This window comes from Glandiceps talaboti, chromosome 9 (assembly GCF_964340395.1).
Source record: "Glandiceps talaboti chromosome 9, keGlaTala1.1, whole genome shotgun sequence".
NCBI lineage: Eukaryota > Metazoa > Hemichordata > Enteropneusta > Spengelidae > Glandiceps > Glandiceps talaboti.
The window spans coordinates 19,766,225-19,781,617 of NC_135557.1; the positions used below are offsets into that span (position 1 = coordinate 19,766,225).

Consider the following 15,393-nt stretch of genomic DNA (forward strand, 5'->3'; position numbering starts at 1 on the left):
AATTGACGATAAAATTATATTGATTGAATCTTCAATTTGGTCACAAAACTACGGATTGTAAAATGTGACAATCCCCCAAACATTATAATGCAAAATATGACCCTCCCCCAAGAACAGGTTTGTAAAATGTGACCCTCCCCCTGATTCCTCCGGCCCTCCCCCTGTCAATACTGAAGGCTCCCTTATAGCCTCAGGCCTATCCCCATGGTGTACGCTATAAGATATGTGAATAGACAGACAGGGTCAAAGTTCGCGTTACATTCCACCTCAGTACATAATCAATTTGTGTCTTGCATTGGCAGAAAACATTACAAATTCCTACTGTAAGTTGAGGTGATTTAAAGAAAGGTGCGTAGCAATGAAGTGGGGCGCTGTCTTAGTTCCATCTGTATCTATATCGCTGTGAACGTTTTACAAACTCTTGTGATTCCACATATTGAACGCTGGTTGTGTACAGGATGGACTTGTATAATAACAGCTGGCTATTAGGGAATGAATTTTCATCTAAAAATTCATCTGATGTTTTCATACAGGTCACACTCTGTATAATAACATTTATCTTATCCCTAGTTGGTAACTTGACCGTCATTATCGTGTCCAGGAAATCACGCCATGTAGGTTCAGATTTGAAAGTTTACCTGATGAGTTTAGCTGCAGCTGATATTCTGATGGCAGTTTTCTGTCTACCGTTTCAAGTACCATCCATGATTGTGAGAAGATGGTTATTTGGTAATGTGATGTGCCCTTTGGTGAAATATGCACAACAGGTAAGTTAACAAAACAGCGAATGAACGTTTTATGGGGAGTTACCTTCTCTTTCGTATACAACGAGGAACATTCTGATGAAGTGACACGGGCTAAGTTTATAAGAAATTTATAATAAGGCCAAAAAACGGAATTGTGTCTGGTCAGGTCATTTTGTTTAAGTGGTGCGACGACACGATTTTTTTTAATTGTCAAACCTGTCACTCAATCTACTATTTATGGTAGTTACTTTTAATATAGGGGTGGATTATTGTTGTGTTTTCCCTGCATGAAACACGTAAAGAAATAAATATTTAAGTGATGCGCGCGCTGACCAGAAACAATTTCTTTTTAGGCCTAACCCGAGTCAAAATAATTTCGCAAAACTATAATAGAATAACTTTTACTTTTGATACGTCTTTGATGACAGTGAACTTGTATCCTTTAATGGCTAAAAGGCATCTAAGATAGCCCTGGGAAATCGGCATATGCCTATCGCGTCATAATTGACCCCTACCAAAATACACCATTTATGTGAATCTGTCACACACGAGTATATCTTTAGTCCTCTGAAAAATGAACTGTTTTACTGTATAAATTAAACAAAACGCTTTGCGTTGCTTTTCGTGACATGGCGTGGCAGGGTGTAGTGAAGTATAATATGTTGCAATGCCGTGTGCTATGATAATGGTAGTGTGGTGTAGTGTAGTGTAGTGCAGTGCAGTGCAGTGCAGTGTAGTGTGTGTGTAGTGTAGTGTAGTGTAGTGTAGTGTAGTGTAGTGTAGTGCAGTACAGTGTATTGTAGTGTAGTGTAGTGTAGTGTAGTGTAGTGTAGTGTAGTGTAGTGTAGTGTATCCTACATCTTTTGATATTGCAAGTGAAGGTAATCTTCACTGAGTCTTCGGCACTTGCAAATACAGAAAATCATAGATGAAAATTCACTCCAATTGTGATCAGGATTTTTATAAAGATGACTGATAGATATGGATATGATACAACAAACAACCAAAACTAAGAAGACAATGTGTAGCCGTATGGGAGTTCAGTTTGTAACAGGCCGGCGATTTATTCATCGTGATATGACACGTAGTCCATAGAAGGTAGTAACTTGTAATATTTGTTTCTTGGGAGGCGAGAACTCTATTTCTTGGAAGCCGTTTGATTTTTTTATTTGACTGAATGGCGCCGGAAATTGTACGTGCTGCTACAGAGTAGTTATCGTATTACTAAAACGTACATGATACTGGTATCCGTAAACACCTAGCTAACGATACCCTAAAGGTTAGATCTACATATAGCGTTAAATGCACGTTTCTTACATATGCACATACGCGATATTCACTTTCTTAAGATGGGAAAAATCAGGGGTAGAGAGTCGTGGTAGTATCAAGTCTGTTGCATAAAATGTAATGCACACCCGATTCCGTTTTTACATTCCGTTATGGAATGTTATTTTATTTTAGGGCAAGACAGTGTTTTTGCTAATCTCAGATTGTACTATCTTTTAAAACTGTGAAATTATACATAATTATTGACTAAAAAGGTCATGGAAAATCTACAAATTGTATTTCAAGACTCTCAGAGCAAAGAATTTCTCCACATCTCCCCCTACTAATAATACAACCGTCAGGTGAGCTGACCCTTACTATAGTGATGCCATTTGACTCTCTAAAGAACATATTTCAACCCTATAAAGAGTAGTTTCTGATACATTATAGTGCACGTGCTGTCTTCTAGAGGTTGGAAATTACTGCCCCAAAGCGTCTTATAGTAATGGCCTAAAAGGGGCTACAAGACTAGTCAAAAGAGTGCAGAGCGTCTGGAGAGAGACTCCATAGGACCCCCGTGAGAGTGGACATATCTCCGCCTCAAGCTCTTCCCTCTAACTTTTTCTGTAAATATGGTTTTAACCTATTTTTTTCTCTTTTTTTGAATAATTCAACCCTATACATAAAGATTAGTTGCTAATTGCATGATGGTGCTGTCTTAAGAATAATTAAATATGCGAGACATACATGTAGTCAAACAGCCCACTGTCTGAGTCACGGTGACATGACTGGCATGTACATATGAATTGGGTGGGGTGGGGTGGGGTGGGGTGAGGTGAGGTGAGGTGGGGGTTATCATGTTATAGAAATAAGTGATTGGGGTCAGCCGGATCTGGGTTTTACAGAGGGGGGGTCAAATACTTGTTGTCGGCCCGATGGAATAATCAACCAGTCTCATATTGTACAAAAGTGGTGGTGGTGGGATGGGGCAGCAATGGGATGGCACTGTTGGCAGCGGTGGGATGTCAAAATCACAAATCAATGCAAAGTCAAAAAATATACAGAATTCAAGTGAACTGTGACCTCCTAATTCCAATTTTTTTTAAATAAGGTCCTCCCCAAACACCAATTTGTAAAATATCACCCCATTCCCACGACCCTCCATGTAAATACTGAATGCGTTATTAACAGAATATGAAGAATTTTCACAATTGCAAACATCGGCAAATACCTTTAAATGTTGGCAAGCTTTGGAAAGGTTAGATCAGCCAAATAGGAAGCCGTGCCGTATAACTTCGGAAATTCCACAATATTTGACCGTTTGGTTGAAGTTTCTATGGGACAGTCTAAATCTACTTCTCCTTTCTGTACGTCTGTACCCTCCCTCCACCACCATCTCCGCTATTTCCTGGCTGTCAGTCCGTCAGTCCATCAGTCTGTCTGTCTGTCTGTCTGTCTCAGTCTCACTGTCGACATAGAAATGTTTGCATACGCTACTAATACAAATAGTAGTATGCTATTCTTTGCTAAGGGCTTAAAGATAACTATCGTCACACATTCCAATTTCCTTTCAACGGATATGCGGTTTCTTTTTGACATTTAGAAATCACGACATACTCTTTATTACACCTAGATGTCTCTTAGCTAATAGTACTACACAAATTATTTTTATGTGACATTTCCTTTGTACAGTATGGAAACTGTTTATGCATTGTATCTTAACAGTGTGATGGAGGTTGCCATATGAAACCAAACGTCAAACGTGTGTAATTACAATGCCTTGTTTCATCACCTTTTTTTTTTTAAAGTTTCCATGTAGAATTTATTTACGGTCATTTATTGTAATTAATCGTTCAAATGTGAACAATTTTGACATATCTATAGTATTATGGATTTGGTCATTTTCATATGAACCAAGGCCTTACAATCTAGACTTATTTACTCCAGTATAATCAGATTACAAGAGATATGTGATTATTCGTAGTTCTAGTTGCTGATGTCCACAACGCACACCTATTAGTAACCTTTGGCAGTCTAGTGATTCAATTAAAAGAACATAGTTGGCCTGTCTTTATAAATGAACACTTTGCGTATTTCGAAATATTGTTGCATTTCTTTAGTTACATGAATATAAGATGTATCACATGTTGTTTACATACATAACTATAAGTTGAGTTTTTATATAGTGTTTTATCCACACTAAGGACTACAAAAACTGTGTGGTTCCGATTATGCTAAATTGTAGAATAGGTGGGGTGGGCAGATTTTTTATTAAATTGTATCATACTTTTTTTTGTGAGTGTCTAGTTCAGGTAGTTATGTTTTCTGTTGTTTTCTATATAGTCTATGTGTATTGGTTTCTTTCAATCGGATGTACAGCCATTACAGATTGGAAGAACAGTTTTATATTGTCTTTTTAAGTTGGTGTCAGTTTCCACATCCACTATGTCTGGTGAGACTTCACAATTTTCACGATTTTATTATTTCTTTCTTGAATATGTCAAAAGAGTTTGATGTCGGCAGTGAAATACTGGGTGGGATTGGGTAGCGGAACCAAAAATTGTTTCTTTAGGCCGACGCTCAAGAGAGTTTACAATTATTACGCGTGAATGCAGCTGTAACCTTTAATTAACTTCTTCAAATCACCAAGGGCCATACAAACGATTGCAGCCTCTTCAAGCGCATATTATTATGCATATGACAATTTAGCATCAAGAATTATACTATATGAGCTTAAGGCGAATCAAACAATATTAATAACGATATTCAAAACTTATATATAGTCTAAAAATCAAAGTAAACAAATTATCTATCTTTTTCATCATAGTAGACATGTTTGCAATTTATAACACATGGCTTCTACGTAACGTCACCAGCAGGTTTCAGTCTGTGGACATTTTCCCGTTTATCTTGACAGAAATTAGAATCCGATATTGTTTATTTACAAAAGGTAATGTCTTTTTTTTTAAATGTATGTTAAATGTGGAGGAAATCACAAATATGCTTCGAAGTGTACTAATAATGCACATGTACATGTAAGTAATCAAAGGTATGCATCGACATCACTGTATTATTCAAACAATAACTCACCCCGCCAAAGGCTAAATCATACGAGAGCTCAGCTGGTTACAATTTGCGATATATGGCAGGAACCGAGGCGAGTGCTACATTTTGTATATGGAGAATATTGTATCCAACATCGAGTGTATACCCGACGGCTCGCGGCAGGATTTTTGTTATTATACCATATCAACATGGTGTACACTCAAACATTTATATTACTGTTTTATTTCCTTTTGTAGGTTACGATTATGGTCAGCATTTACACATTGTTGGCTGTAAGCATTGACAGATACAGGGCAGTGGTCAATCCATTACATCGAATGTCATCCACATCGAATAACTGGTTCATTGTGTCCTGTGTTTGGATCGCTTCACTGATCACGTGTTCTGGACAGCTAGTACTTTACAGATGCATCGAGTACCCTATTGACTTTCAGATTTCATCGAAATGTGTCATTGCGCTCAACGAGCAGCAACGTGTTATCTATCGGTTCATCTTCTTTGCCGTATTATTTATCTTGCCGTTCATCATTCTACTTGTTACCTATGGACGTATTACTTACAAGGTTGTCAACCACAGACAACCAGGTATTCAAATCACTGGCAGGCAAAGAAGTAGTATGCGAAATAAAAAGAAGGTACTAGTTAACATTACCAAATTATTCAAATAAAAATACATTGGCAGTGATGGCGCTAGAAAACGTCTATTACCCTCGGGGCTATATTGCAACCATTTTGGAAGGATGAAAGCCAATGAAAATAGGTGTTACATATGCACGAAGGGTAATATGACACCACAGTCTAGACAGGCAATACATGTATTATAACACACCACATTCCCTTGCAACTGTTACAGTTGACCATCGTTATATAGAGATGTCACAAAAATGTGTTTAATTGGAATCAGGATATTCATGTACAATCAGAGCTGGTTTGCTTCTCTGAATTTGAGCTGAGGAATAAAGCTTGTAAGTACTGTCAATTCTTATTGTGTTTCTTGTTTAACTTTGTTCTAGGTGATCCTAATGCTGCTGGTAGCTGTTTTGGCATTTTTTGTTTGCTGGTTACCTGTTCAAATATTCAGTCTATATAACACTATCTACCCATACATGAGGCGCCAACGCATCACGTATCTTGTTTACACATGTTCAGTCTGGTTATCCATGGCTCACTGCTTCGTCAATCCTGTTATCTACACTTTCATGAATGAAAATTTTAGGGTAAGTATTTTACCTTGTTCTCCTTGTTCCCAGGTTACAGTGGAAGCACGTTGCAAAAAAGGTTTGCGTTATACCTACACAGAAGAACAAAATGTGTACATTATACATACATACATACATACATACATACATACATACATTAAAGTAAGATACTGCTTTCTTTCTGGACTATACTGCATGTATATCATATTCACTATTTTGATTACAAAATGTATTATACCCGTATCAAATGTTTACCTGACATTTCTGTAGAAGTTAATCAGTAGAGGATGTCGTTATATCGCCTCGGGGAGGTTGACTTCGCCAACGCAATGTTGCTAGTGAGAAATATATTAATGCTATGATAAAGCGTTGGCTAGCGATAGATTATCAATATTATTACCATCAGTGTTGTTGTATTTTACTATCTTGTCCAGTCGGAAATTTTTTAAAACTCACTTTTTTACTAAATCTCAGAAAGGCCGGTTATAAGGAACATGAATTAAAAGTGTCACCTTACCTAAACGTGGCATTTTTAATTTGATACTAGTACAAATAATATGTGTGAATTCGCAGATGACAAAATGTTATGTACATGATTAGGCATATGACGTTGTGTGATTGACCTTATCAGTTAGACTATTAGGATTATACATGTTTACTCTTTCCATGACTTACGTTTTGAATAGGTGTATGTACCAAACAAATACCTTTCTAATCGGATATATATATATTGCTATTACTTTGGAAATATAGAGAATATAAGATATAAGGCTGGTATTTCTGATTACCTTTCTACACTGTAGTAGTACTGTCGCTATCTACGGTTTTCTGACAAATGCATAATACAGACACATGTATACCTCTGTGTGTGTGTGTGTGTGTGTGTGTTTGTTTGTTTGTTTGTTGATGAGAAATAAATAGAAACCGATATTATTGACGTTTATAAAAATCATACTGAAGTGTTGTTTTATATTAAAATGAGTTAGTTTGTCTTATACTAAGTATTGTATTGCGTTATCACATTTTGTAAAGTTAATGTATTCTATATTTGTTGTAGAAAGACGTGCACATGTTGCTGTCTAGTTGCTGTGAATACAAACAATCAAGGAGATCATCGCATTCATCCTCGAACAGACGTTCAAGTTCAACAGCTTTTCGCATACGTTTTCCCCATGTGACGATTACTCAACCTGAAAGGGTGGCCGTGCACACAAGAGAAATCGATGATCGATTGTAGACCTGGTGTGACTTATAAAAGCACTTTGAATATCGCGTATGACACAGCGAAACTTATGCGGTTATCATGTGACCTTGAAGATGAAAATTAAAGTAACAAATTAACAAATTGCTATTTAACTTTCGATACTGAAGTCAAGGTAACGTCTTAATTAAAAGCTTACATCAGATAAATGGGTATATAGGCACTTGAATTAAGCTTCTGCATCAAACTTCTGTTTAAAAATATTAGTACGTATGTCAAATGTGGCGGCTATTTCTCCGTACTGGCTAAGTCGCACGAGATACTGATACACATATATGCCTATGCCTGTAATATTTTTACCATGTCTCATTAAACTTGAGTTCTGTGGCATCGGAAGTTCTTCATGTCTAGTCTGATGATATTACATGATTGCCTTTGTTTTTGAATAATATAATGCAACTGTTGTGAATGAGCCTGGAATCTAATATGACATGTTATTTAGGAACAAAGGAAATATACAATAATCGTGAGAGTCGAAATTATCAGAATGGCTTACCTGGAAGCTGCAAGTTGCTGATTTGAGTTTTCACCACTGCTATTTGTTTTTGAATGGCTATTGCCCTTGGCCAGTGTTTGAACCATGATTGCACCATAGTTAACCCCACTGTGTAATTTCGGACATTCTAGTAAAACATAGATTACTATATGACAATTTTCATTCTACATGCTTACAGAGGCTGCAATGGATTGTATGCCACCAAAAGTGTGTTTAGGAGTATTCATGACAACCCTGTCAATATAGGTCCATGCCAGGAGTAAAATAATTGAAGAAAGCGTATAACATATTAGCATGTAAATTAATATCCCTTGTCTAAAATTTGGAGTAACAGCATTATACATGGTGGACCCACCCCACCATAATTTAATTTGAATGAACACTTATGTTAAGGTGAAATGTGAAGTATAGTAATGATAAAGCATGGTGTATCCCCTCCTGTATAAATAGTTAGATAGTACCCCAATATAGTTCTTTGTCCAGCCAAGCTAATTTCCAGTGACCTGAGAGGCCTTGTCACTACAAGCTGATAAAGAACTAGTTTCGGGCTCTATGACAAATATTATTGGGAATAGGAAGGGTACCGCGAGATCATTTACTGGTTCTCTTCATTCACTTTGTTTTGCACAGTTTTGATATATCATAATATTATATGAAATTCTCATCTTTTATTATTAACATATATAAGTTTAGTTTTCTTCAATAACAGTCTACGCTTATAGAAATATTTTAAAGCTAATATTCGTGAAATTAATTATTGAATACTCGCCCTCGGAATGCGGTTGTATTGCTGTTAACTATCTTTTCACTAAATTTGTGTGTAACTCTATGACTAATTTATTTTTACATAAGATGTTTTCTAAGTTTTGATTTAGTCATGTTATTGTATTTATTGAACCATGTATTATAGCCCACTGATCATCAGTAGAGCATACAGTATGTATGTATGTATGTATGTATGTATGTATGTATGTACGTACGTATGTATGTATGTATGTAAAATAGTGCTCTTGTCCTGGAATTTTATGAATATTACATTCAGCCAGCTACTGGTGACTACTGGTTGATATGTTACTGTTGTCTATTGATACCACATATATATACGTATATATACACTTAGGGTTACAAACATATATTACTTATATAATGAACACTTAAATATTGTTTTATTTATTGTAAATGTAACATATGGTAGTAAACGTGATTGATTGATTGATTGATTAATTGATTGATTGATTTGTTTTATTTTTTGATTGATTAATGGACTGATTGATGGACTGATTTATTTTCATCTATGTAACGACGAAGCATAGAGTCTATAATTTGGTGGTGTTTGGTGTTGATTTTGATAAAGTGTAAGTCGTGGTGTGTGAATACCGGTATACTAAACAAACGTGATGGATATTGAATAGTGAAAACAGCCATTGCTAAGGTTTGACGGAATTTGTATGTTTGTACTATATTACCGCATTGCGCTGGTACTACAGCAGTTCAAATCAAATTCTGTAGATAGAACGTATATGTGGCTTCTTTGTAATCAATACTCAAGGTGTGTAGACATTCTGCAATCTTTGTTATGAGTAGAATATATAGCGTCTAGAACTTACGTTTTAGGATTCACGACTTTGATTGTTAGCCATTCAATTTCACACACACACACACACACACACACACACACACACACACTCACATACATACATACATACATACATACATACATACATACATACATACATACATACATACATACACACACACACACATACATACATACATACATACACACACACACACACACACACACATACATACATACATACATACATACATACATACATACATACATACATACATACATACACACATTCTATGAAGACGTCAACCATGAAGACTTGTCATCAGCACACCCCATGCAGAGCAAACAACAGTCGAGTAAACTTTACCATTGACTTGGACGTCGCAGAGACGAATACTAGTACCTATTTACAAAATAGAAGGCAAAGCCCAGCCTTCAAACATAAACATACCTGAACAAAAGTTTCTGTTATTTCCTGGAATGATGTCTCCCCCTTCCCCTCCATTAAAAGTAAAGGAAGGAGAAAGGCATTGGATCTATGGTATGGTCATCATTAGGTATTATATTGTTTTGATTATTAGAGTTGTTGCCGACATAGTTTGGAAGCGTTGGGTCTTCGCCATTATAGCACCCTCAGGGCCCTTCGTACATGCGTTCTGAGTTTAAATCTAATGTGTATTCCACTGATGTTGTCAATTCTGTTCTTCTAATATGGTACCAGAAGTCATATGTTTAAAGCAACCAGTTATTTTCTTTACCTAGATCCAGCTTTTTGGTTATCTTAAGCCATTACTAGCTTTAACTAGATTGCTAACATTCAAGTTACTCTAGTCCTACCAATTTTTAATATTTCACCATTCTATTGAATAAAAATGAAATTGGGAAAAATTGGGAAACATGGCAATATTAGTAAAATAATTTTGCGTGTTACAATTATTATTAAAAATTAATTATTAAAATCTGGAAACTACGCTAATTACCAGAAACCCGTTTTTTTAAAGCGTGATGGCGGCCATTTTGAATTGTACTGATTTCTGCTAATTTATGTACATATTCACTAGAGCTTCGATTCTAGGCTAAAACTAATTAGTATGTTCTCAGGAACACTTATCTCTACTTTGGTGGTTTTATCAGTGTAATAATACGGCCTGTAAAGCCAAATGACTGTGTAATTAGCTGCTTTAGGCAGTGAGGAAATGTGATCAACATAAAGGTCGCGACCAGCACCAACCTTCTTTTTCTTAATGCATATAATCCTGAACATGTTAGTTTATGTCTAAATGTCTGCACTTTTATACAGTCACACAACGGTATTTTGATCAGCTAACTTTGTTTTCGTGTTTTCAGATGCGCGCTTACGACTCTCTAGAGTAATCAAAACAGGTTGTTTGTCTTAAATCCTGTTGAATGAATGCGAATCTATCTGACCCCAGCTTTGTTTTTGAAATTGCACCAGGTGTATGTATGTAAAGTGATATTCTTCAGTTGCTCTGTGGATTGTGATTTTAAGCTCATTTTTGGAGACAGTGTTCTTCATTGGGAGAGTGTGGAGCCACTAAATATCAAGACACTAGAAGACATGATGAAACATGAGATTGATATCAGATAACATTAAATGCACTTTAAAAAAATTTAAAATTAACTTGAAATACAGTAATACGACACAATATATTGTGAGTATAATATCATTCATGATTGTGTATTTTAATTCTTGCATACATTTGTCAATGGACAATGTGGACAATGATACATGAAACGAAATAACAAATGTTGTATGTATGTATGTATGTATGTATGTATGTATGTATGTATGTATGTATGTATGTATGTACGTACGTACGTATGTGTGTGTGTATGTATGTATGTATGTATGTATGTATGTAATGTGTGTGTATGTATGTATGTATGTATGTATGTATGTATGTATGTATGTATGTATTTATGTATGTATGTATGTATGTAGTTTCTTAGATAAGCTCCTTTTAATATTAACACAGCTCACTGGACTATGTATGACTTTAAGTGATATATTCATTTAAATCTAAGAAAGTTGTTACTTTGGTTTGTTTTAATTTATGTCTTTGTCGTTATTTAGACTACTATCTAAAAGTAAACCATATAAGTATCTATAGCTGTCAGTAGTTTCAACAGCATAAAGATATTGGTTCATGGTTGGATTGCAATATGTGTTAGCGTTTACAAATCACGCTATAAAATGAGTTAGATCCCAACCGGATATCGCATCTTTTCTACCTTCTTCACGTAGTGTACAATTCCACCTTCAGCTAGTGGTATCGTTTGATTGGCCAGCCGTGACGGCACGATCTCGTCATCTCCGACATCTCTATAAAAATGATCGTGTAGTCATTCAATCGTGACTGCCCCCGGCCCCAGCATTTTACTTTATCACAAAATCGGCACACTTTGATCAGCCCACTCATGATTGTAATGCACTGTTTTATTTCACTGATATTTAAAATTAGCAAACACATGTAACAATCCATGTCAAAATAAAATAATGTTCGTACTAAATTGATATTTGATCCAATTCAACATAGATCCACCCATCTACATGGTTAGGACAGTTCAGAACAAAGTTGCAAATATTCAAGAGGGCTCCTAAGCTAAAATCAATAAGTAGGTCCTTAGGAACACTTATGCCAAATTTGGTGCTTTTATCCGGCATGTAACATTAAAAAAGCCACCCGACTCGACTATGTATACTACATGCTAAGATAAGAACCCTACCAACTATACTAACAGGTGTGTTTGACGTGCAAGTGAATAAACAGAAAAAGAAATTTCGCTGTATTTATCCTTCCTTTCACGATTTTCAGCAGACATCCTTTACATAATATCAATTACATTTCCAGACATGCATAGTTTTAAGGTAATTTTATGAATACTTGTCCGGACTGGTCCACATTTGTCTGCAGCTGACAACATCGTGCTGTAGTCCACTCGGAGTTACAATCAGATCTAGGGTGGCAGTAACAGCCTTGTTGATTGGCTGACGCATCTTCTATGATATACGAGCCACAGTCATTGCCACAACTGCATCCAATCACAACGTAGCCTGGCATTAAGAAATAGGACAGAGAATTAAAGAAATGAAAATAAATTAAAGGCTCAATTAATTCGTAATAACGGTTGATTGGAGCACAAACTCGAAGTGGTAGGCACAGTTGCGCTTTTTTCATACACAACAAAATATTTGTTTTATACAAATTTGGTATCGTTATTGCAGCATGGACGTATACATTAAATACACAATCATGCTATGTAGTGGCTACCACCTAAGTTTCCGGGGTTGAACAAATAAAGTTTGCTTGCTTGGGGATCTCGATGGCGAAGAGTGTGATAAATAGGAGAGTCTCCACACAAACCAAAATATTTTCATATTTGAAACGAGGTGACTATTTCTCATTACTAGTACCAAATCTTAACATCTGATCTATATTGTGGCATGAACCTTTTTATTACATTTGTTGAAGCTATGATTTTGGTACCCTTTATATCATGGACGTCAGATATAGTTACAATTACTTATAACTATGGTTAACTCCGACTTCATATTTAACCATTCTGCGCGGGGGGGGGGGAGACTTTCTTAAGATTAACAATGAAAAATAGTATACGCACACTCACCTACTGGACAAGTGGCACGAAGTGAGCTGTGGTTTCGGCTAATGCACGATATGGACTCACAATCAGAATCTGAAATACGTAATAATTAAAATAAAGAATAAAGACAAATGTCTCTTTGAAACCTATACACATTTATATAAAGGTGAGTGGTTGTCCAATCGATACACTAGTCCTGACGAAGTGTTATTTAATTGCTGTCAATTATGAAATGTAAAGTTTAAAAATACAATTTCAAACAACATATAGGAATTCGAAAAGGCTAACATACTCTACGGACGTTTACAGCACGTGGTAGCGAGGTTGATCGTATATTTATTGTGAGGACATGACTGTGGAAAATGAACTAACATAGGACACTACTTTCGTGACTGAAGTGAGCGAAGGGAGGACATAAGGAAATGACAAAATTGGGCAAAATCAACAATGCAACTGTTATAAAAAAAACCAATACCATTGTTATACAAACAACAATGCAACTGTTATAAAAACAACAACAATGCAATTGTTATCAAAACAACAGCGGGTAGATTCGGGCGACCCTTTTATCAATTTGTTTATATCTGTGGACGTTATAATTTAACACTAACAGTCTTTCTTGATCACTATGACATATAATGTAGCATTGCAACAATAATCAGAGTTATGGGGTCCTGGCTCGATTGGTATTTATGTTTTGATAAGTTACCGAGTCAATGGTAAATCCACTGCACGTCTTTGCCTGAAACTTGTCTCATTGACGCTCACCACAAGCAACCAAACGCACCGGTGTTTTTTCGAAGGTTCTATCTGTTTAATATGTATATACCATAATACCGTGTTAACTACCTGAACGAGTCCCCCTGTAGGCCAGCACAGACACTCCACAAATGATGAGCACAACAAGAACGAAATAGATCCAAATTGACCTCATTTCAGGATACCTTAGAATTAAATTACAATATAAATAAGCGATGTAATTTTCCTGTATGTACGGCTTATGTATGTATGTACGTACGTACGTACGTACGTATGTATGTATGTATGTATGTATGTATGTATGTATAGATTTATATACATGTCTATAATATCTAAAAAAAATATATTCATGAACCAATTGAAGTGAATATCGAAATTGCATTTGCCAATATGTATGCTGTAACAGCTAGTGTTTATATAAGGTGTTTTATTTGAAGTCATGTTGCTCAATAGCAGCAATTTATTCAATTGCCTTACTGCAATAGTATACTTTCTCGCGAAATATTAGTTGTTGATGTTCTTCTATGAACACAAGCAATTTTAATTTCTCTTTGAAAAAAATGATACTACGAGTATAAAGGAGAGTGGTCAGACAGAAATCTACAAAGGAAGAACACACACATTTCCAATTCATGCACAGAACACCCAAACACGGACACAGAAATGAGTGACCCACCTACACATCTATGCCAAACTCTCATCTATTTCTGTCAAAGCTATTGTCACAATTTGAAAATAAAACCAAGCATGTTACCTTTCGTTGTGGTAGATATGTTGACATTGATACACAATGTGATCCGTTGTGGAAACGGTGTAGAGAATATTTCGATGCAAAAACCAAACAGAGTCGTTTACAAATTGACAGTTAAAATGGTCGTCAACTGAAAGGTATCTAAAGCTGTCAACACATTTCAGTACAAAAACGTAGTTTTATTTGGAAATTAATTTAATAAAGTTATACGGTAGGACATATTTACTTAAAACAATAACATAAAAAAAACTGTGTACATTTGTTAAATTTGATATCCTATATCAATACCATATGAATAAAAATAAAACTATTGTTTGAATATTTTACGGGTACCATACACATAATCAAAATACAATAATAGTCTTGAAATTAATCTCTCTTCGTCATTTCATGGATGTCGCGTAGAAAGGTCTGTAATATTTTTGTTTCAAGTTCATTGCTTTACAAATGATAACGTACAGTAAATTAAGGTAGTCATGTGCAGAATGGCATGATACAATAAATTCATACATACACACACACACACACATATATATATATATATATATATATATATATATATATATATATATATATATATATATATATATATATATATATATATATATATATAGTTTTGGTAGTACTGGAACTCTTTCTTGGTTGTGTA

At 35.5% G+C, this 15,393-nt stretch overlaps 2 protein-coding genes across 2 annotated transcripts in view; one reads left to right on the forward strand and one right to left on the reverse strand.

Annotated features, from left to right (window-relative positions):
* Positions 1 to 5,746, forward strand: part of LOC144439933 (RYamide receptor-like) — a 6,629-nt gene extending 883 nt beyond the window's left edge. Inside the window, exons 2-3 of the mRNA XM_078129165.1 lie at positions 534 to 767; positions 5,315 to 5,746. Coding sequence (XP_077985291.1) covers positions 534 to 767; positions 5,315 to 5,746 — 666 coding nt within the window. The remainder of the gene's footprint in view (positions 1 to 533; positions 768 to 5,314) is intronic.
* A 6,319-nt stretch (positions 5,747 to 12,065) lies between these two features.
* On the reverse strand, positions 12,066 to 14,894 carry LOC144440353 (resistin-like gamma). Its single transcript, XM_078129713.1, has 4 exons — positions 14,748 to 14,894; positions 14,084 to 14,178; positions 13,259 to 13,327; positions 12,066 to 12,686 (listed from the first exon to the last, which is right to left on the reverse strand). Exons 2-4 carry the CDS (start codon positions 14,166 to 14,168, stop codon positions 12,496 to 12,498), a joined length of 345 nt encoding a protein of 114 aa, XP_077985839.1. The 5' UTR covers positions 14,169 to 14,178; positions 14,748 to 14,894; the 3' UTR covers positions 12,066 to 12,495.
* Between the last annotated feature and the right edge of the window lie 499 nt (positions 14,895 to 15,393).

What these genes read in the sequence shown, in the direction of transcription:
- LOC144440353 (XM_078129713.1), bottom strand. Translation starts at nt 14,168, where the DNA reads ATGAGGTCAATTTGGATCTATTTCGTTCTTGTTGTGCTCATCATTTGT. An exon ending in CTACAGGGGGACTCGTTCAG is followed by an intron (nt 13,328 to 14,083) that starts GTAGTTAACACG and finishes TACGTATTTCAG; the next exon opens with ATTCTGATTGTGAGTCCATA. An exon ending in TCGTGCCACTTGTCCAGTAG is followed by an intron (nt 12,687 to 13,258) that starts GTGAGTGTGCGT and finishes TCTTAATGCCAG; the next exon opens with GCTACGTTGTGATTGGATGC.